Here is a 24,083-nt window from a genome sequence, read left to right as displayed (position 1 = left end):
CTTCACATATTTAAGTTCCTCTGAAGCATCTCAGTGTCTGTAGGAAGTGACTACAATGAATTCAAGCCAAAATAAATCAATAGAAGTAAATGGCAGCCATTCAGATTGAGCAAAAATAAATAGAAGCTACTTTTATTTATGCTTTCGTGCATTTGAAAGCATATTCTATAAGGGATGGTTTCAGTCATGGCACATTGGACTCAGAAATGGTTTAGAGGAACCAACGCTGTATGAAGCTTTCTTTTTTGTCCTTGTCAGGTTTTTAATAACAGTGCGGTGAACTAGATTCTCCTTATTCATTAACCAAACTGAAGGGACAGTTTACTCAAAAGTTTACTGTGTTTTGCTGCGGGTTGCTGAGTGTTGGAGATGTCGGCCGTAGAGATTTCTGTCTTCTCTCCAAAATAATGGAACTAGATGACACTCAGCTTGTGGTGCTCAAAGTACCAAAGATATACATTTGAAAAACTCAACATTAATGTCCACAGACCGTGTTGTGATGAGTTTTATGTAGGACCTATTTTCTTTCTACCAAGCTACAGCCACCACCTGTATCACTACGAGGAAGGAAGCATGCATCTGCATGCATGCAGTTAACTAAAACTAAAAGTAGGTGTGAAAAAAAAATCTAGACTTTAGAACAAACTGAACTTAAATCTTGCCACTGACAGATACCCCCATATTAGAATTTTAAAAAAAACTAAGAAAAATTAAAATAAAAAAACTGATGATAATAATAATAATAATGAAACTAATAAAAACGGAAAAAAACCCAATATATACCAAACTAAAATAATCACACCCACTCTGGAAACTAAAGTGAATTAAAAACCCAAATTAAAAAAATGAAATAAAATAAAAAGTCATTAAAATAATAATATTAACTGTGCAACTGTCATGAGTATGTCATCCACGAGAGGATGCACTCTTCCATCTGCACAGTAATACAGTTGGTGGATGTTGTTCGGTAGAAAGAAAATACATGAAACATGAAACTATTCACGAGGTGTGTGGATTATCTTGAGTAAGCAGGTCATGATTTTTGGAAAGAGACATTGCTGTTGAGTTTTTCAAATGTATTTTTTGGCAAGTTGATCTCCTCAAGTTGAGTGCCATTAAGTTCCTCTATATTGCAGAGAAGGCAGAAATCTCTACGACTGATATCTCCGAAACTCTGCAACTCACAACAGAATATCTAAATTGATAAACAGCACAAAAGTGAGAAGACAAATATGCATTTTGCCTGTAAGATTATTGTATTACTTTCAACTTGTGGCCCTTTCCTGGGGAAACTGAAAACGCCTTTCACAGAGTACGGAGTGCAAATGTTAAGAAGAAACGAATACAGTTCAATATTAGAGTATGTCAGTGTCAGTTTTAGCCTGTTCAGCTTGTGTCTAAAGGAGCTTTACATACATCTCACTGCTATCTGAGGACGGCCTCTCACTTTTTGTCAGGTTTGGCTGCGAAGAGAGGATGACTCGCTATGAAACTGGACCACTGACTCTTTAAGAAGCACATGATTTGTCATCTTCACGTGTTGATTGTTTACATACATAAAACAAGCCAAGACGAATGTCTGTGTGACATCACCAAGTCAGTCAGTTTCCCGTGATCGCTCCACGAAGCAGGTTTAACTCACCGGAGTGTTCTTTCTTTGACAGATCCCATAAATGCTTAGTTTCTGACATCCTATTTTAATGCACTATTCCAGCTTGAAATCCATCTCAAAGGAATACTTCAACTGCACGATTGCCATTTGTATATTAATTACTAACTGCGTGTTACCTTGAATTTTTGAGGAAATTCACAGCAAACGCAGAATCCAAAAGAGCAAACATTCCTCATAAGTTTAAGTAAACGGGGGGCTACATTTAACAACAGCAAAACTAGATCAATACATCTGTTCTCACAAAATTCGTCTCAAGTCTCATTTATCAAGTCGCATGCTCGGTACTACCCAGACGCATTTTCACCAAAACATTACATTACATACAACATACAATTTAAGACATGTCGGTACAAACAGTTTCATGCATGTCCCAATAATGTGCCTGGACACGCACATGCATTTGCAATATTCTTAGGCTGAAGAGTAACACTTTATCAAAAATGCTTGTGCTTGGGAAGTACTGAGCAAACGACTGGATAAATGAGACTTGAGTGATACTGCATGAGTTGTGTTGAGAGTTTGTAATCCACACATTCATTTATTTGTGCCGCTAAAAATCAATCTTCAGTTTTTGGAGCTGAACTGTTAAAATGTATATGCCATTAGGTTATTCGTGTGCCACACTCTCGGAACGCAGTACGTACTCTGGGCACAGATGGTGCAACAGATTGTAAGGAGCATTAAAAGTGAAACTTAAGCGTTAATTCTGCTGAGTATTATAGTTTGCTTTCACTCGCAGCAGCTGCTCCTCTCATCCACTGATGAATCTGATCAGCTCTGGACAGATCGACAGATCAATTACGCAACCAATGGGTTACAAACTACTGCTGAGGAATAACAGAACTTAAGGAGAGCCCCACCTGAGGTGTGTTCATGGACTCACAAGAAACTCAGAATTTAGAGAGAGGAGACAAAATAATTGAAAGGACACACATATGTGCATTTAAAAGTAAAATAAACAGATGTTTTGAGATAGTTTTACTGTTGTTAAATGTTTGCCTTTTCTGGATTCTCCGCTCACCATGGACGTATGTGTGAAAGTTTTTTCACAAATTCACCATAATACTCGGTGAGTAACTGATATGATAAGGTCATTTTGCAGGTGGAGTATCCCTTTAACTCTTTAGGCTCTGGATCCTAATCAGTTTTGTTGTGCTGCATTTAGACACCTTTTATAATCATATAATCCTCTGGAATCTGAGAAAATTGGTTTGATTTCTAATGAAAACATGGGAAAAGTGTAAAGAGCACCTTTGCAATAAATGCCTCGCAAATTGAAAAAAAATAGTAAAATTTGACAAGAAAATGACTAGAAAATTAGCTGTAAAATTATTAAATATTATCAAAAGAAAAAAGAAAGCAAAATGTCCCGAAAACTATATTTATAAGTCTTATAATTATTTGTTATTCTATTTATTTTTAGCACTTTCTTAGGTCCTTTTCCTGTTTGTTTTTTCTTTTCTCTTCCGCTTATCTTCAGGTGATTTTCTTGTACATTTTTAATAATATCTTAGTAATTTTTGGGCCATTTCTCCCGTGTTTTTGAAAGAAATCAAGCTATCTCGCTCAGATGTCAAAGGGTTAACTTGACTTACAGACAAAAGCAAGCATTATTGAATCCTCCACCAATAAAAAGGAGTCTTTGGTAGGAGAGCTAATCAGAGTGATTGAAAATGTCTACTAGGAGTGTGACTGTTCAATAGTTGGAGTTGATGTGATTACATAGTGGTTTAGAAAAGACCTGAGAGCCCAAAAGAACAGATAGAGAGAAAGTGTAAACAAAACCACAATGAAAGACAGAGACAGACGGAGATCAAGATGTTTCCAGTTCAGTGTTTGTCCACCAGGTCGCTCGGAGGACCAGTAGCTTCAGCCTCCATACAAACCAGTTCTTCTTCTTCAATCTGGAGTGTCTGTGTAATGCATGACCGCATGAACCAACCGACAGTTTTGGGTTGAAGCTGGTAATACTCAGTATCGTTAAATTGACACTGACTGGCTCATTTCAAAACATTATTTCTTTAAAGGACAGTATCAGCTTGATGGATCTGTAAACTTATGGTATGGATGTGTTTCTTGGAGTGTGTGTATGTGTGTGTCTGTGTGTGTGTGTGTATCCTCATACAGTCACCATGTTTCTCTCTGAGCTCTCAGTGGTTTCCTTTGTGCGAGTTGTTTAGTCTTCAGACAGCCACTATGTTGTTCATCTCCCATTTCTGAGTGGTTTTACTGGTGTCACAGTCTGATATAAAGACCTTGTGGAGCAGGTCGGAGCGGTCCAGACATTTCCCTGTTAGGAAAACACAGAATGACATCACTGTTAGTGTTGCTACAGGGATTCAGAGGCCCCTTTTCCAGTATGGATCCCAGGAATTTAACCATATCCACATGATAATATGGATCTGTTTAAAGTTACTCAGCTCGAGAACATTTAAGGTAATCTAACTGAGATTAATGTGATATTAATGTTAAGTCTAAAACTGGAGCTCTGAGACGTGTTGCTACATCTGAACAATGTCTTCAAAAGGGCAAAAATTATGTGACCAATGTATATGAGGTTTTTTTGCTTTGCTTTGTCATTGTGGTTTAAAACTGGTCTGAACACTAACTGACACACACCATGGGTTGTTGTAGGGGTGGACTTAAAGGGACAGTTCACCCCAAAATCAAAAATACATATTATTTATTTATTTACTTTTGTGTTTTTGTTTTTTTCTAATAGTATATATTGTATATATATATAAGTATATTGTCTTCACTGACGTGTTAATGTCTCTGTGTATGCACTATGTATAGGTATATGCGTATATGTACAAATTAAAGATTATGCTGCCACATATTGTAGGCCCACCACCACAGACACAAAGTGTATGGAAGCAGATCGAGAAAGAGAGCCCCCCCCCCCCCCCCCCCCCCCCTCTCTAAAATTTAGATCAAACAGTCAAACTAGGCAGTGCTGATTAAAAAAGTTTTTTTTCTGCTCATATAGCACCAATGTCAAACGTATTTGAGTCTTTCTCCTGCATAAACAGCCCAGTTTTATGAAAAGATAATCTTTACAGCAGTGAAATACTTCTTTAAGGCTTCACAGTTTAAATATATATATATACATGTATGAAAACAGTAGTCTGTCTTAATAATGGTTCATATATTTACCTGTTGGTACATGAGTGAACCGATGGAGACTCTGTAGGCAGAAGGACAGACAGAGAGGAAGAGCAGTTGAATTCTTCATAACAATATTTTATTTTTGTCTCAAAATCATCAGTATGCTCTCATTCTTTGTTGTTTGCAAACACTGGTGAGTAGAGCAAGGTCAAATACAAGCAAGAAAAGTTGTGCGTGCGTGTGTGTCTCACCTTGAAGTACTTCCACTCGGTGTGCTGGTTTTGATCACAGTGTGTAATGATGACAGCTGAATTGTCACTCCCTCTGGTCAGGCACTGGTCATATTGCATCAACTGGCTGGCTTCATTAATACGGAACAACTGCACGAACGAACACACACACACACGCAGATCTTACACGGCGCTAATAAACATATCGCATATCACCCCCAAACCACTACTACTATTGTACAATAATTAGTTTTGAGTGTTAAAATCAGGAAGAAAAACTGCCAAAAGCTAAAGCTACTTGTCTGATGGAGCAGAGACGGGATAAGTCTGAATAAGAAAAAGTACTTCTTTATTGAGGGATAGCTCGTCAAGTTGTTTTAAGGTAAGTAGATCAGAAAGGCTGCCTGTTGTTCCTCGACTCTCTGGCCGACAACATAATCAGCCAGATCAAAACCATCTCCATGTTTACGGCTCTGCAGGAGACTAAAGCAACACACCACATGAGGCACTCTGTGTGTGAGTGTGTGTGTGTGTGTGTGTGTGTGTGTGTGTGTGTGTGTGTGTGTTTGTTTTTTTTTTTTTTTTTTACCTGGTTGCCACCCATCCTGTGGCACGGTCCTATTTCCACATTGCCTCCATTGGTGTGTCCCATACTGTCAATACAGTAACTTGTCTCAAAGCCTCGAATCTACGCACACACGGATACACATGTACACACAACCTTATGGCACAGGATATTGCACAAAATGGATAATACGGAAAAAATATGAAAGAAACAGTTACTGAACATGCTCAGTGTGTGTGTGTGTGTGTGTGTGTGTGTGTGTGTGTGTGTGTGTGTGCCTACCTCTCCCCATTCCACATTTTTCGGGGGCAGAGGATAGTGCATTGGAATGTCATACGCTATTTCCTCCATGAACCACTTGAAGCTCTTGCATCGATGTTCCTCCCTGAAAACAGACAATTCATTCATCAGCAGTGAACTCACAGTTTCACAATCCATCTAAAATCCTGCTCAACTTATTATGCAAGGAGACTTGGAAGGAGTTTTTTATACTTTGTCTCCATCCATTGTGACTCCTATGAAGACACAGTGGTGTTAAAATGTTTGTCTAATTGCACAATTAGAGTGTGATGTCTCATTTGTCAACTTTTGTCTGAGACAGCCTAAAAAACAATGATCAGAAGCTTTAAGGTGGGTAACTAGTGGTAAATTAACCATTCAAAAATGTGGAAAAGTGTGGTTAAGTGAGACAAAAGAATGGAAGTCTAAACATCCATTAGAAACAAATACAAAGCTTGGAAATTTTGTCATATGTGTGTTTTACCTGAAGCGTTTGAGCTCACTGATGTCGCCGTAGGCGAGAGTGAGAGTTTCAGGACGACTGGCATAGAAATAGTCCTTATAGTCATCCCACCATACCTCCACCACACGAACATAGTTCTGCACACAAACAGACACACACGCATTATTACGCTTCAAATACCATGAAAAGCACTTTTTCAAATCTGCAACGACCTGCCTGAGGAAATAAGGCTCACAGAATCAGTAACTTCTTTTAAATCACTTCTCAAAACCCTTTTTATAGTTTTGGTTTTATGTGATGTCATTTTTTTTTTATCCATTTTTATTTATTTTACCTTATTAATTTACGTTTTAGCCATTTTATGTTATTTTATTTGTGGTTTGATTGCTTTTATTGTATCTATTGTTGTTGGTTTTAGTCTGTTTCTTTGCATTATTTTTACTGGCATTATGCGTCCTGCATCTTGCATTATTAGTTTTAACTTTATCCTAATTCTATGCTAGTTTCTTCTGGCTTGTGTTCAATAGGACTGTTTGGCTTTCTGTTGTTGTATCGCCATCTGTGTATCCAATTTCTGCTTTGTTTTGTTTGTCATAGCACTTTGTAAACTCTGTTTTTAAAGGTGCTATATAAATACAGTTATTACTACTATTATTATTATTACTGATCACAGCTTTATAAATCAAATTTTTTAAATGCATGTATAGATGTTTGTCTTTTTGTATACAAAGTTTAAGTGGTTAAAATACTACTACTACTGAGTTTTATGCATGTGTTTTTTGGTGTTTCAGAGCGTGTGCCGCTGTACCTTCAGAGTGGGTGATGAGCCAACATGTGCAGGTGGCGGGTTGCCTTGCCATCCCTGCAGCCTGTAGATATGACCGACCCGGGAACAGGGAACAAAGAGCAGCTGGCCACCACACTGCCAGATCTACATATAAACACAGAAATAAAAACAAAAATAAAAAAAGGTGAATATCGCTCAAAACCCTTTTAAAAGAAGTGTGTGTGGCTTCTCAGCCTCAGTATGTATAAACTGGTCTACCTTGTATGATATTTCAAAATTCTCTCCTCCCCATATCTGCAGTCCGGGGTCATACAGACCCAGCTCAAAGAAAAAGTCTCTCTCTATAGCAAAGAGACCGCCCGCCATGGCTGGAGACCTACAGGTACGAAGACGGACACACATCCAGAAACAGACACATGCTCAAACAACATTCATCTTTAGACTTAAGGTTACGCTGTAAAAATTAAATAATTACATAGTCTATTCTTTTAAGGTTGGCCTAAAAAAATTCACAGTTAATTAAAACTAAACAGTTAATTTCTGTGTAAACATTAGCAGAAAACTCAGTCAGTCAGTTACTGTATTAATAACAACAATGAGAACACAGAGAACATCAGACTGACAGAGAAGCAAAGTCCAAGCACAATAAGAAATTAGTGGAAGCAAAGTAAAGAATAAAAGCGTGACACAAAGACATGATGAATGACAAAGCGACTGAGGGGAAGGTGGGGGCGATGGTGTCCCGGTCCGATCCCAATTCACACCAGAAGTTTCCCAACAAAGACCAGACAAAACGTCCCAACACAATCACATCACTCCCTCTGCTTTTAGAATCAGACCAAATCATTTCTCTCTGAGGGAAATGCTGTTATAATGTCAGAATCTTTTAAAGTCCCTCAGGTAGAAGTGGGCTAAAAAGACAAGATTTACTCCCAAAAAACAGGAATTAAGTCGCCAAAATGGCCAAAACTAATGTAGATGCAGGAAAAACATCAAAAAGTCATACTAGGAGTAGAAAACGTACGACAGTAAATCCCACTAAATTAAACAAACTGGGCCCACGACACACCAATTAACTCCCGATAGTAGAAACATTGAAGCACATTGAAGGCAGTCAGTCGACAGGACAGCAGTGAGCTCCTCTCCATCAGAGGAGTTTGACAGTTTTGATTTAGTTGGTTAGTTATGATATGTAGTAAGGATTAGACTCACTTGTTTTTTTTTTCAATGTAAATATCTAAAAAGTGGTATTAAATATCAGTTGATGGTACATACAGTACATACCCTGTTCTTAAAGGGGAACCCCTGTATTTTTCAACCTGGTCCTAGCTTTTGTGTGTAAGTAACTTGTGGAAACAACTGTTTTTAAAGAAAAATGGTTATATCTTAAAAGACAGCACTGTAGCTGGCGGCAGCAAAACAGGCTATAATGTAATCCCTGGAGGCAACTGAGCGCTCTCAATTTACGTCCGTTAAAAGTGTTTGTTTTTGCCACTGAGGTGGCTTGTTGCAAGAAAACAACAGTAGAAAAGCTAGAGACAATAGAAGAGAGGAATGCTGGGAGGATTTTGTTGTTCAGAGTACAGAAAGCATAGTTTAAGTGTTGTTTTAAAGATTTTCAGTGTGAAAGGTGAATATTTAACTGATTTTGACAGAAGATTAGGTTACACACAAGAACAAACAGACCTGAATCAGCAAAAGATTTGGGAAAAAAATGTTTCATTTCTTTGTAGGGTCCTTTCCATTAAGTTCAAGACACTCCTTATACCAGCTGAAGCCTGTCAGGAAGTTTTCATATTAGGCACATGGCAATTTTGTTATGCCACAGTGTAGAGACGGGCGCCACAGCTGCCGGCTGCAACTTTCTCTCTCTCAATACTGAAACAGTTTCAAAAATTTTGGTTCCCACGAGTCATTTAAACAGGTTGTTGTACCATAATCTGTATATAAAGATGGACGACATGCTCCCACTTAACCCCGCTATGCTTAAGTGATGCTAAAACATCTTAGATACAGCCGCCCCCATATCCGCGGTGGCGAAGTTCCCACAAATTCGACCAATCGCAAGTAGCCCCATTGAACGCGAGCACACAGATTGGCTGCCACAGCAGTCAATCATGGCGTAAAATCTCTTTTTTGTAGAATTGAATAACTCATTAAAACCAAACCTATAAAAATGACCACTTAAACAAACATCAGGGTGATGGGAACTACCTTCAGTGGCAGAAGAGGAAAAAATTATTTGGTGTGTACTTTGAGTTTTTAGTTTGACTTATTTCCCATTCACTAACACTGAAGTGCGGACTTTACGGCCTATACTATAGTCAGACATCAGGGGGAGATCGAGATTGAAAAGCTACAGTTTGGGGGAACTGTCATGTTGTCCATCGTTATATAAAGTCTATAAGCTGTACTGAGCTGAGCCTGTATTTCACCGATTCGTTTAGAATTTCTTCTCAGGTTAGATGAGGTAGTCTTAATGTTAGACGTATTATTAGCTTCTGTCCTGGTTAGTTGGGAAGTGTTTGTCTTCTGTGTTGACCCTATCCCCATTAGTCAGGAGGCTTTGGTTTTCTGTACCTATAAGGCTCAGTCTGAGTTTTTCTGTGTGCTTTTTCTCGTTCTCCCAGAGGAACCCTCTTCCAGAGCATGCTCCAATCCCAGGCTCCTCTAGCGAAGCCGTTCTTGTCTCCTCCGCCCTGGGGCTCGATGGTGTACTTCTGGCCGTGGATAGAGTCGATCAGAGGCACCGTGCACACCGTTCTGACAGAGTGGGGGTGGAGCCATGCATACAAGATACATGGGGGGGAGAGGTGCAGGGGTGGTGTACACGAAGGAAATAAAAACAGGCGAGTATGGACAGCAGTGCCGGCAAAAACACACAGACATCGGGTGGGGTGTCAGAGACCAAGACAGAGCGAGACACAGTGTAGGAGAGGACAGGTGGGGTGAAGGGATGGGAGATGGAGACACAAACAGAACAGGGATGAGTGTTAGCATGCTGGCTGCGGTGTGTGTACCGGTAAGGCTGCGTGGTATGTTTTCTTTTGGCCTTCTCTCTCTGGCTAAGCGGTACTCTCTTCCAGAGCAGGCTCCAATCCCATGCTCCTCTAGCCAGACCGTCCTCATCGCCACCCTGCTGGGGCTCCATAGTGTACTCATTACCGTCTATATAGTCTATCAGTGGTACTGTACATACTGTCCTACACACACACACACACACACACACACACACACACAAAGACACACACAAACCTTTGTCTTTATTGGGGTGTGATGGTTAGTTGAACACCACACACCAATGAATTCCTCTGGACGATATAACAAAAACAAATATCACAATATTTTTGACCAATTACTTCGATAGTACATTATATTAATTTTAAATCAAAAAGTCGCACCCCAGCCACCCCCCTCCTCTGATAAATAAACCACGACCCCACAACATCAGTACGGAGGCTGAGCAATGTACCGCTGTGGACGGGGCTGCAGCAAAACATACTCTAGCCACCTAAAAAAATGAATACCAGTTTAAGTGTACACAATATTTAAATATTTTCTCCTCTTTACCTTAAACACCAGCTAACCAAGGCAGTGGTAAATCAGCAACTCTGCAGTTCAGTGGAGTGAAATGCCTGTTTTATGCAAAAGAAGCTGGTGTTTTTTATATAAGGGCTTCAAATCCCCGTCAGTAAGGGCTATCCTGCTGCAAGGTAAAGCAGTGAAGATATTTTTAATATAGCATAGGCAACACTTAAACTGATGTTTTTACGCAGCTGCTTTCTACCCCAAAGTTACTGTGAATAAACATTTATGATTGTGATTCGGTCAATAGTAAAGACTATATAAATAATATAGGTCTATAGCAACAAGCTGGAAGAGGGCATATCTCCACCTGCCGTGAAGGAGTCGGACATATTTCAGTCAATAAATCGATTCTCCTCCAGTGTTTGTATACAGGGACAAGGACATCAGTCCAATTAAATGGCCTAATCGAGCGATGACCTTAGCTTGACTAAACTGTGCATGTTAACATACTGAGTGTTTTCGTACACTGTGGCAGGTCTGACTGCCTGAACATGATGCTTAAATTCAAAAATGTATTGACTCATACAGAAGTAATCCCTCTCAATCCTCACTCATGACTCCCTAAAAGTGTGTGGTGGTGTATTTTTCTGCAGAGACTCTGCCCTCTGCCATATTTTCTTATTTTCTTTTGTTCAGGATGTTTATGGGCGTTTACCCCCACAGCACTCTGATGAGGTCAGGGTTTCTAAAGACCAGTCCTTCAGCAGCAAGCATCCAAGAAACACAGCGCTGGAAAAATTCAAATATAGTAAGGCGAAACACCAAATGAGACTGAATCTGGGATTGGCTTTTACCTTCACTGACAAGTGTGCTTACAAACAGTAACTAAAAACCCTGCATATTAAACCTTTAACAACTCCAGCGCCTCGTGCTGAACTCCCATCCTGAGAGGACAGCTGCTGCTATGACTTTTTCTTTTTTAACTGCTAAAATAAGCTTGTCAAATACTAAAAAAACTAAATGTTATTGCTCAAGCTGGAATTGTACTGACTTTTTGTGAATTAATTTGAGGAGTTTTGACATGAAGAGAGATCTTGTGAATTTTATATGCTATTACTAATCATACTTTATCATGTTTTTGCTTTCTGTTTTTTACTCATTTTGTCAGCTAGCAAAAACAGCACACCAATAGAGCTAATGTAATTTTTCTGACTTCTGATAGTTCGCTGTGATATACAACTGCTATTTATGAGACAGTGAAAAACCTGCATGACTAATTGAATGTCCACTTGCAGAATACAAAACGGAGTTTATTTGAAATGTTTGGTGAAAACAGTTAGTGCTGTTTTTTTGTGTGGGGGCGGGCTACGCTATGAAAATTGTTCTGTCTTGTGCCCTCTAAGTTCGATTCACACCGCTGTGCATGTGTGTGCATGTGTGTTACCTGTCTTTTGAAATCGGAGCGACCAGTGGAGCATACCAGTTGATTCCAACCTCACAATGAGCATCCAGATAGATCAGCACCTAGAAAACAAAAACAAGCAAACACATTTTTAAAGTAAAGCCACTGATAAATATGCAAACAGCAGTTAAAGCAGTTGTGGCGAGAGCATCAACAGCAGCAGTAAGATCATAACATACCTGTCCTTTAGTGGCCTTTTTGGCTCCTATACTTCTGGCCTGGATCAGTCCTTCTCTCTTCTCATTTCTGAAGAGTTTCACGAGACCATTCCACTGTTTGATGTACTCCTCCAAACGCTCTTTCAGATGGGCTAAACACATACACGGACACATGTAGTCTTAATGCAATGAAACTGCGTGTCAATCATCAACATTTCAGCTTGGCTCTGATGGCAGCCGAAGGCAACGCAGCCTCCGCCGGTCACACGGGGACGTTCATTCAAGGTAAGAGGTAGATTTATTTGTCATTTGTCACAGTGAAAAATATCTGGTGTTAACATTGTGCAATAACCTCAATCAGCTATAAACTTGCTACAAAATGTGACTTCACCATGGTGACGGAGATGAGTAGTCTGCTATTTAGCCAGACGTCGGCACTAAGGAAGCTCTCTGGTAACTTTTTTTTGTGTGTTAATGCTGAATTGTTCGAGATAATCACAATAAAACTGACTATTTCTAGCCAACTGGTATACTGTATGTGAGCAAAGCAAACTCACCTTTGTTGCTGAAATCATCTATCATGACTATCTCGGCCAGGTACTTCCTGGGAGTCCTCTTGATGACACTGTGGACGGTTCTCATCAGTGTCGACCAGCCTTCGTTATGAAAGACTATCACCACACTGGAAGTCATCAGTCTGTCATCATAATGCCAGTATTTACACCTAGAGAGGGAGGACAGAGTGCAGGACAGTTACAGTCATGTTACAGGTTTCCATTAAGGACGCTGCTGCTATCTCTCTAATGCAACCTCATGTCACTCACTGGATGCATGGGTGAGTCCAAAGTGAGTTAAAATGGGCATCTAATGAAGTTTAAGATCATTTTTGGACTTTTGCCTTTGACAGGAAAAAATGCAAGCATGAAAAGGGGGAGAGAGAGGGGATGACATGCAGCAAAGGGCCACTAGCTGACAGCAAACCTGCAGCGGTCGTGGCAAGGACACTGCCTTTGTACAAAGGGCGCCCGCTCTATCTGCTGAGCCAATGAGCACCCCAAAATAGGCATCTAATGATTTAATGTAGTGTGACAATGTGTGTCCAAAGTCCAGCTGGTGGAAATTGTGAGGTGTGTTCTATGTAGTATTTTGTACTGTGTCAGATGAGTTTTGGAGTTGCATGTGACTCACAAACTCTGCCACACACTGTGCAATAACACCCTAACACCAGAAACTTTCATAGGCAGTAATACTTGATTATTTATCCTTATATTTAATAATGCATTCGCACCTTAAAATTTATACTGTTTTTATCCTTTCACTATTGTTTTATTAATCTTAGACTATTCTTCTATTTCATTGTATTTATTTGTTGTTTCTGCTGGTTGAAGTGTCCTGTTTTATTGTTGCTTACTGGGACCTCAGTACTTAGTTTCTTTCCTTTTCATCAACCTACTGTTTGAAATAACAATAAGCCTTCTTGAAGAGGATATCACAGACGTAATGTAAAGCAACTATCTACATCTGTTAATGCCACAAAAACATCTAAACTTGGATGATACTGGAAAAGACGAGGCTTATATCGGAAGTAGTTAGTAATCATCAGCTCTGCTTCATTCTCTGCATTCAGTTATTTCCTACTGCCTCATACATAGAAAGTATAGGCCAGTTGGTTGCAGGGTTGCAATAGTATGAGATTTCACAGTACGATAATTAGAAAAACATAGCGGCTTCATGTTATCAGGGTGGTATGAATTTTTTAATTAGGATCAGTCAAAATGACCCTTAAAAGAAGGAAAACAGAGGGGTTCGATTTTGTTGAGCAAATGTCATTTTATTATTATATTAATTATTACTATAATTGAAACTTTGAACCATTTTTAATGGAAGTATGACTAAAAAGTCTCCCTTTTGAAAATGAATAAAATAAATAAAGTGAGATTCTCTAGCCAGTCTGCTTTTTCAATATCACAGATAATCAAATGAACACTGTGTGATAATTGTTAACCTTCATATCACAGTACATCTTGAACTGGTATATTGCCTCAACCCAAGTTGGATGTACTGCCAAATTAATGGAAACCACTTTGGAGACCATTTATGGTATAGAGATGAACATTGAGATCACTGCAGCAGCTCTGGTGGACAGTCTGCATGACACCAACACGCTCCCTCAAAACTTGTGAAATCTGTAGTATTGTATTGTGTAATTAAATTGCACATTTTAGTGTGGCCTTTTAAATGTGACATCCCATGGTGCACCTGTGTAGTGATGATGCTGTTCACCTGTCAGGTGGATTGATTATTATGGAAAAGGAGAAGTGGTCATTGAAACAGATTTTAGCAAATTTGAAACCAAAATTTGAGATAAATATATCTATTGAGTCAATTAAAAAGTTTTTACTCTTTACCTCGAACCTGTAAAAAAAAGGGAGGAAAAAAAATATTACCTTAAAGTCAACAGGTTGAAAAAACCTGTTTCTAAAAAACTATTAGCTAATGTAAGAGCTTCTGAAAAAACAGGGTGGGACTGAAATGATGACAAACATGGTGCATTCGTGATGTGGAAATATAAAAGACTCGCTCAATACACAGTGTGTAATCTTCATCCGTCACACTGGTAAAAGGCAGCTTGTTTAGTGGGGTGTGTATGAGTCACGCCTTACGAACTTCTGTGTGTGTTTGCTTAGAGAGCAAGTCAAACACCAGGCCTAGTATTTCAGAACATTTAATACAGATCAGAATTATCTGGATTTGTAATCATTATTTTTGCTGTCCATGATAAAACTGATCTTGTAGGTTGTATCCCAGTTTTTAAAAGAATTGTTTTATTTATTTATTTATCTTTGGATTGACTTTTTTTTTGGCTTTTTCTGTATTACTTAAATCCTTTGAAACCTAGAGCGACATAACATTTCTAGTGAGGCTTTCAGATGCCTTTTGCAGGTATTTAACCTTTAAACTCTAAGCAAATTGGTGTGATTTCCTTCAAAAACATTGGGAAAAAAGCCAATGTGCAACTTGGTACTAAATGTTTCACAAGCTGCAAGAAATAAGTAGATTTAGGAAATTATATTTAAAAACATAGGGAAAAATGTCTAGCAAAAAAAGAACAAGGTAGGGAAAAGCTATATTTCTAATCATTAAAATTACATATTTAAAATAATGTTACAGAATTATTATAATTTCTTCTGCACTTTTTTCAAGTTTTATTTGATTTTTTTGGAGGGGCTTTTTATTTGTTTTGTTGCCCCCCCCCCCCTTTCAGGTTGTTTTTTTGTCTTTCTTTCTTTCAAAATTTCTTGCAAATTTTGGGGTAATTTCTTCTTTTGTTGATTATTGCCTTCATCCCATTTTTTTTGAAAAAAGTGAATTTGCTGAATTTGAATCTGTGAGTCTTGTGATATACCAAACTGTTTTTGAAAAATCCAATTTTAAAAACCTTCGAAAGAATGAACACTGAACTATGCAGTGGAAGTTTCAGATGGTTGTAATCTGCAGTCCTCACCGCTAGATACCACTAAATCCCCCTTAATCTCACACACTGCTCCTTTAACAGATGTGTGCAAATGCATTCATTAATTCCTCTTCCCTTGACTGAATCACTGTAACTTCTCAAACACTTCATTTAAACTTTGCCTAACATATCTGGGCCAGCCTGCTTAGATGAGTTCGCCTACTTAAAATGAACAAGCAGACAGCCCAGGGTGATTTAACTTAATCACGCATTATGTTTGCCTTCATTTGATTGTTAAAACTTGCCCTGCGGGATCTGGAAACGATTAAACTGTTTCTACAAGACAGTAGGCAAGTTTTCATTAACCCTTGAATTTCGCAAATTAAAATTGTGAATATAAAATACATGCAGTGGAAACACGCCAAATTTTGAAAAAACTCCCATTTCACGCAAAAAAAAGTTTTTACGCTCACATGAGGTGGTATTTCAGGCGATGTCAGTAGGAACTGGCTCCCTCGGGCATGATGCAGCAGAAACTAAAGGAGGTGTTTTGGTACACCACATAACTCTTCAAAAGTTGAGCGCATCATCCACAAGTTTTGAATCCACAATTCCTCTGTGAAATCTTGGACTATCACCTCCCATAAATCCCTCATGCGTGGCCGCTCCGACGCATAAGGGGCTTGCCTTTTCATTAGCGCTAGCGTAACTCGACTTACGTAGCCTTCGATTGGAAATAATGACGGCTGGTGCGGTGGCTGCAATAGAAATAAACCTGCTGATGTTTTGAACATCCATCGCCATGCTTCTTGGAATGTTATCGCGAGAGGAGGAGCTGCATAACATCAGTCAGCGGAAAAACAGTCATCTTGCTATTGTGTTTTACCGACATTTCAAAAATATTGCTTAAGTTTGCATAAATCTGTAATGGAAACGCGCCCAGTGAACGCTGTAAAGTGTAGTGCTCAACTGATACAGGTGTACCTTGTAAGGATGAAGTTGCTCTAACAGTAATCTCTGGCTGATTACAGTTCATAAAAACCATACAGAGAGTGGTGAAGGTGGCAGAGTTGTAGTGAACAGCAGTACTCACTCTTCATGACGTATATCACTGATGGTTCTGTCCAACGAGATCATGTCACTAGCGACCATGTTGAAGCCAAACTCTTTGATGGAAGCCTGGATGGAGTCTTTGTACTCCGGACCCAGAACAAAAGGCTTGGCTCCCTCTCCGGGACCGCCAGGGACCCCTGGAGGCTCAGGTTCCTTGGGCTCAAAGTTTCCCAGAATACCCTTCTTCAGGACGGGGCTGGTGTAGGCTTGTGTGTGAGGTTTAAATGTCACATACTGCTGCTGGATCACCTGCTTCTGGTTGGGCTGCTCGTCAGGTTTTTGGGGATTGTTGGCTCCTCCTGGAGACGACAACCAGAAACCAAAAGATGAACTCAACATACAAGTGCTAATAAAACTGCACCTTGTTTTTTAGGCCACTTTTTCAGAAGGAACTTCAATAATACACATGGTTTTATCCACAGCGAGATCTGCTGCTGGTAATTTAGTTCTCTGATGGCTGACGGTCGAATGCCGCCACTTCCTGTTTCCAGCTCTTGTTTCAAATTAAAAGCCCTCTATTGTTTCATACACTGTCCCTCAGTATACTGGGTTTTTAGTAGTCCTGTTTTTTATGTTTTGTGAATCATGGCCAAAATATTTAAAAAATACGAAATTACTCTACATGTAAGTATGTTGTCACAAATAATTTTTTTTCTGCCCTGTCAAATACCAATTACAGAATATTCGGAAGTAATTGTAACAGACACTAAAGGTTGACTTTGAGGAATAATAGCTCAATGAACAAAAAAAAATGTTTATGGCTACTTTGATATTACTTACTAAGTGCATTTATCAATTTCAGTTTGATGTCTAGTTCCAGATTTTTATATATATTTAGGTATTAATTAGTTTTGAATTTGATATTCAGTCTTCCAGACTTATTTATTTTGATATTTATTACCTTGGCGTAGATGTTCAGTTAAACAGTTATCTGGTTTCTAACTGTGTATATCAGTCGATTAAATAGCATCCAGCTTTTTCCTTTTCCAAAGTATAGTTATTATATCAGCCATTAAAAATCCCACAGCATTCAACCTCTAATTACATCATCGCATTTCTCTACACTTTCTATTAAGCTTACTTCATGTGATCAAATGTGGTGAAATTTCCTAACTTCTGAGAAATGTTTTTAAAAATCAGAGTTGTAGAGTTGTGCCCAAATACTTACTTTTATTATCTAAAACTATCTTGTAAATAAAACATACTGCAAACCCACTGTGGTCCATTTAGTAAATTCAGCAGTTTCCAGACCTACTCTGGGTCCTGTATTCACGATCCTGCGTTTACTCTTTGATAAGCTGTTTTTGATAGTGTGCAGCAGCCTGACTACCTTGCAAACACTCCTTGCTGGTTAAACTCACACAAATAAAACTTGTGTCCCAGGCAGGTCAACTTTCTTTTTCACTTTCTGGTTCATAAAATTGTAAGTATTCTTCTAGAGAAGGCAGGAGCTGAGTTTGTTTATGGGGTGCTTAAAAATGGATAAGTGTCTCACCGCGTTTGAGTCTGATGGAGCCGAGGTCGACCTCCACCCCTTCAACATGAGGCCAGGGCACTACAGGCTTAAACTGATCTGCTAAGTCTCCTTTGGGCAGCTCATCCTGTTTACGACAGAGGACATTAGACATTAGATACACATTGTTAAAATTGCATCAAAGAATAATACATTGGTTGAACATGTTGGGACAAATAAATGTGGCTGTGGACCTACTTCAGGTCTAGTGACAGTGAGCAGGACAGAACACAACAGGTTCGCGAATCATTTTGGAAGATTAATTAGAGTTGATAGGAGCCTGTCACAAGTAATCATTAACAGAAGGGGATGGATGCGGGGTACATGATACTCAGTGGGTTTGTCATAATGAGCTTTTAAAGCTCTATCTACTCATTATTTGCTTCTTAAGCTCAACTATTTACTGAATGGTCGAGTCAGATCCAGTCAGCCATCTAGGGAACCTTAAAGGAATAGTTTGGATATTCTAGTGTTGGGTTCAATGAGGTATTTATCCAGAGTCAGCGTATTACAAACTGTAGATGTCAGTCAGCTCACCCCTAGTTTGGAGAAGCAGGCAGCAGCACAGACACAGAAGCTAAGCTATGTACTGCTGTGGATGGGGTCAAGTTTTAGCCATCTTAAAAAAAGTCCCACTTAAAAAAAATAATAAAAAAGAAATCTGCTTACTTGTACACTACATTACAGAACACACTACACTACAGAAATCTTGTTTAATCGCCATAATTGGAATATTTTCACCAATTTACCTTGCCGTCAAACAGTGATTGATTTCTGATGAGAAACTGAAGCCTTTAAATCGCTCCCTCTTCAAAGAAAGCCACCAGACTCCATTAAAAAAACAGTGCTTTCATATTGCTGAACAACACTGACTACATCAGTTAGTTTGTGTTATTGTGTGACTTTGGCAATTCAAAGGGTTAGTTCAGACTCACCAAAGTCACACAACAACACAAACTAACTAACTGATTGAGGCAACGAGCCAAAATTACGTTTTTTGTCAATGGAGTCTGGTGGCTCTGAAGAGAGCATAAATGGGAAAATTGATCATTAAGGGCTTCTCCATCAGAACGTGCTGTCTGACGGAAAGGCAAAGCAGTCTAAATACTCTATATTGTTTACAACTCTTACAGATTTTTTTTAAGGGAAAACTTTAGGTGGCTAAAATATGTTTTGCTACTGTCCCCCAACAACAACAACATACTGCTTAGCTTCCATGACAGTACTCCTGCTGTGGCTCCAAACTTGTGGCGTGCCTATACTTACATCTACTGTATTTGATACACTGGCTATGGATAAGTACCCTATACAACCCCACTTCAAAAAATCCAAACTAACTCTTTCTATAACCCATTAAAGAAAGAGCACTGTGGATTTTTTTAACCAATAGCACTGTGGAAGGAATGCCTGTACAAGTGGGTTCCCATTTTGTTTGTCCTCATGTACGTACACAAAAATACACATGCACTTGCAGCAATGCACATTCCTATTACAGCTAGTTGTTTTAAATTATTCCACAGATCTACAGTTGTGATTTTACAGGTAACTGTACAATGAGACTTGATTAAATAAGACAGAAACATAGGAAGGCGCTCATTGATTGAACTGAAATCCAACAAAAACTCCACCAGAGACAGATAGCTAATGAAGTGATTTTTTCTTCTTAATTTCACAAAAAATCTTAACCTGTACAAATGGTTTTGGTTGCTTTCTGACAATTTGATGGTGTTTTTGTGGTGTACCATCACAGACTCATATACACTGAAAATGTCTATGAAATCTTAAAGTGATCATAAAGCAGCACTAAGAGGGACATGAGCGGAGACACAGAACTGCTGTTGCAAATCTTGATGAAGACAAGGCAGAAGACAAGCGTTCAAGTTCAAAATACAGCGTATATGTATATTACTATCAATAAAGATGTGCATTCAGGGGGATTAATATTTAGCAGGATGCAGTGATCAAACATTAACTAACTGTTGTTAACTACACTCATCACTCTGCTGTGTTTATGCAGGGCCAATTACAGGAGGAAACGTGTAGTAGATAACACATCCCCGCTCTGATGACGTATCATGGCATTAACAGGAGGCCATTGTCTAGCCTGGATAGACTGGTTATGGCATTGTACTCAGCTGAAAACTTTTCTTTTATGTTTTTCATGCTGATGTGACAATTTGCAATCACACTCACAGAACTCAAACTGCAGTCAGAGATGATGAAATTAATTTAAAATGAATAAAAGTTCCCCACACACAAATGCCAAGCGTTTCCTCTGACAGTATAAGGCTGGATTTACACTACAAGTCTTGATGCCTAGTTCCTATTTGTTGCCTATATCAGATATTTTTGATCGCCTGCTTACATCTACTTTTAAAAGAGACTCAAATCTGATATCTGCTTTTATACCTGCTCTAACTTTGCTTATGCTTGAAACAATGTGTAAACTAAAACTGTATTGTAACCTGAACAGTTTCTTCGCCCCAGAGGCTTAAAAGACAGGTAACCTCTGCCTTTGACAACTGGCTTGAGCTCACGTCCTCCATTGTTGTGTTGTCCACTTTCTAATCACATGTATTTATGACATTAAAATGTGCTATAGTGACATTTTCAATTCTGTTCAACTCGCAATAAAGGTTGGAAATGAACTTCTTTGCCCATGCGCCACTGTGGCTCATGGATTAGAAAATCTACCAGCCAATTAAGAAAAGATCATTGTTTTTTTTTGGCTGGTAAGGTGAGCAAATCTAGCAGCCACTTACATTTTTCACCTGCTTAGACTGCAGACTCATCTGCAGATATCTGAATCATATCTTATTTTTTTCCACATATAAATGAGGCATGAAACTGAGCTGTGAATATCAGATTTCATGTGCTTTTATTCTGCTTACATGTTCATGATACATATCCGATCTGTGCCGCATGAGAGGAAAAAATTAGAATTGGGTCACTTAAACCATGTAGTGTAAATCCAGCCTATTGTGTAGATACAGATGAGACATAAATTATCAGAAGGACCAATGTGTTAAATTCATGTTCAGTGTGAAGAATTTTTTTTTCATTTCACGGAGTATTATGTTGAGAAGATAGGGGCAGCTTGTTGGCACGCTTTTACTCTACAGATTGGGTAGAGATAACAATCTACTACTCCACGCCTCATGTGAATAGAGATGAAAAAGTCAAATAATGCAAAGTGAGATGTATTTTAAAAGCATGTGTCCTCCACCACATTTGAGGGAACACTGCAGTAAATTATACAGTATCATACAGGACCCCATGAAAGTATGGGTACCAAACAAGTAGGTAGTCCTGCTTGAAGGGATACTTTGCAGATTTTCAACAACCTTATTATGATGACATTGTGTGTAGTATGCGTAAATGAACTGTGTTAAACTTCCCTCCATCTAACCATCCTAGAAACATCCTAAAATCCTAGAAATGACCTCAAATACTCTAAACATCCTGAAATCCGTGAAATGTCTTAAAATCCTAGAAATGTACCAAAATGTGAGAAATTACCCAAAATCCTATGTATGTCCTAAAATCCTAGACATCCTTAAATCGTAGAAATGTCATGAAATCCTATATATGTCCTAAAATCCTCAAAATGGCCGAAAATCCTAGAAACTTCTAGAAATCCTAGACATGTCCTAAAATCCCAGACATCCTAAAATCCTAGAAATGTCCTAAAATTGTGCGTCCTAAGTATCCTAAAATCCTAAAAAAAAATCCCACAATCCTAGAAACATCCTGAAAGTCCTAGAAATGTCCTGCAATCCGAGATAAGTCAAAGAATCTAAAAATGTCCTAAAATAAAAAGAAAAGTGAACGTTGCTCAAGTGGCTGGCCCCTGGCCTCTTGTCACTTTGCAAAAAGTGGCCCTTAAGCAAAGCAAGCTGAGTGTCCCTGCAGCAAGTTACACACCGACAGCTCCTCATTATGTTACCATTCATGCCTTCAAGCGGATGTTATCAACTATGGCGCATTTTTCGCACCAAAAAAAAAACAAGAGACAACATAATCTGACGGTCTAATTGACATTGCAGTAAATTACATCATGTAATGTACTTGCTGTGCAACAATGGTATGTGCCAAAATAAAAGTTTACGATCTAAATGGCAGCACTTTTGGCTAAGTCATAACTCAACTCATGTCAACTTTTAGTTCCGCCTTGGAGCTCACGACACCGACATGGTGACATATGCGGACATGTATCCTGGCATGAACGTGTGTGATTTGGAAATGTCACTTAATATAAACGTCAATATGTGAATAGAGGTTGTTACTCGAATTAAACGAGAGAGGATGCAGCTGTACGTCCAAATGTGCCAAAACACTAACATCAATATCAAAAACAGCTAGCTTTTAGCTAGGAACAAATCTCCATGACAACCAATGTAGCAGAGCTAGCCAAACAGCTGAATTAAAACGTGTCCTCATATCGTTGTATTATCAGTGATGTTTTTACTATTAAAGGCAAAAAATCGCCTACTATGACCTCCCCGTTATAACCCGTCATAAACCACAGGCTTGTAACTCATTTAGCAAAGCCTACGTGTGTTATTCACTTTGACATGTTGGGTTGGAGTTATGCTAACTGTTAACATCAACTGTCAACTCACCTGTTTTCCAAAGGGGTTTTCGTCGTCGGGCTTCGGCGACAGAGAAGACCAGAGCACCAACAAGCCAAGAAAAGTCCCAATGACGAGCAAACTCCGGAGTAGAAATCCTACTTTCAGCCTCATCTTAGAAAAACTCTCCCCGGGTAGCCAGGCTGCCAACAGCTAGCTAGCGAAACTAGATTAGCTGCTCCTAGCTAACCGGCTGGCAGCAGAGAGGCAGGCGGCTCACTTCGCTGCTGATGCTGCAAGTTTGAACCACAAGGCTTGTACTAACTCGACCTCAGACGGTGGTGCGACGGTGACTTTCCGCTAAAATATTGAGTACTCCAACAGGCTGGTGGAAACGGCTCCCTTTCTGCCTGCGTCTTGACCGTGTGTGTGTGTGTGTGTGCGTGTGTGTGTGTGACCTGCTACTGCTGACACAGCTCCGGTGTAGCAGCCCCCCGCAGCTGACACACGACTTTCACGAAATGATCACTAAACATCTAAATTTTAAATACTCAAATTGTGTCGCTAGTTTCTGACATGGCTTCGGCTCGTGGCTCACTGACTCAGATATTGAAGCAGGGTGTGGGACGAGATAAACAAGAGGTCTGTCTGGTTCTGCAAACCACATTTCTTAGGTGACGTGTGGGTCAATTATTTTAAGGGTTGTGGCTTATTGTTGTTACGCCCACGATGCGATGCAGACATTAAAACTGTTCAGTGATTCCCGTGAATGAAAGGAAGGAGCGAGGGACATTTTTCAGGGGCGTTTCTAGAATCGGAGGATATCAGGGGCTCAGCCTGGACCCCCCTGTAGGGGGGTCTGGTGTTTTTTCCCCAGGAACTTTTTTTGATGAGCGAACTCTATTTATGATGCTTTATATGCACCCTAACTTCTTATTTACCCTTAAAAAAACTTTTTCCCAGACCAATTATGAAAAATGATCCTTATTAAGCCTGTAGTGCACTTTGTTAGACTGGCTTGGTGGGTTGGGATGTGAGAGAAATAGTTTCCATCCAGACAAGGCACTCAACTTGATAATTCTCATATGCTTATTATTTTTATTATTAGTGGTAGTAGTAGCAGTATTATTGATGCATTATTATTATTATTATATTGTCTTATTTTTTTCGCACTTACTAA

The 24,083-nt window shown here is 39.1% G+C and overlaps 1 protein-coding gene across 2 annotated transcripts; it reads right to left on the bottom strand.

The window, feature by feature from the left end:
• Positions 1–3,186: 3,186 nt before the first annotated feature.
• galnt7 (UDP-N-acetyl-alpha-D-galactosamine: polypeptide N-acetylgalactosaminyltransferase 7) lies at positions 3,187–23,537 on the bottom strand. 2 transcript variants are annotated; one of them, XM_042485765.1, is made up of 15 exons: positions 22,955–23,537; positions 18,315–18,420; positions 16,800–17,118; positions 12,810–12,976; positions 12,274–12,404; positions 12,077–12,156; positions 10,125–10,307; positions 7,363–7,480; positions 7,126–7,248; positions 6,339–6,454; positions 5,858–5,960; positions 5,600–5,698; positions 5,032–5,160; positions 4,829–4,859; positions 3,187–3,962 (listed from the first exon to the last, which is right to left on the bottom strand). In XM_042485765.1, exons 1-15 carry the CDS (start codon positions 23,075–23,077, stop codon positions 3,856–3,858), a joined length of 1,935 nt encoding a protein of 644 aa, XP_042341699.1. In that variant the 5' UTR covers positions 23,078–23,537; the 3' UTR covers positions 3,187–3,855. The 2 variants fall into 2 exon arrangements, with proteins under 2 accessions (XP_042341699.1, XP_042341698.1); XM_042485764.1 differs by lacking the exon at positions 10,125–10,307 and adding an exon at positions 9,685–9,867.
• Between the last annotated feature and the right edge of the window lie 546 nt (positions 23,538–24,083).

This window comes from Plectropomus leopardus, chromosome 4 (genome assembly GCF_008729295.1).
Source record: "Plectropomus leopardus isolate mb chromosome 4, YSFRI_Pleo_2.0, whole genome shotgun sequence".
Taxonomy (NCBI): Eukaryota; Metazoa; Chordata; class Actinopteri; order Perciformes; family Serranidae; genus Plectropomus; species Plectropomus leopardus.
Note: the sequence above shows the minus strand (reverse complement) of the source record. Positions and strands in the feature narration are given on the sequence as shown.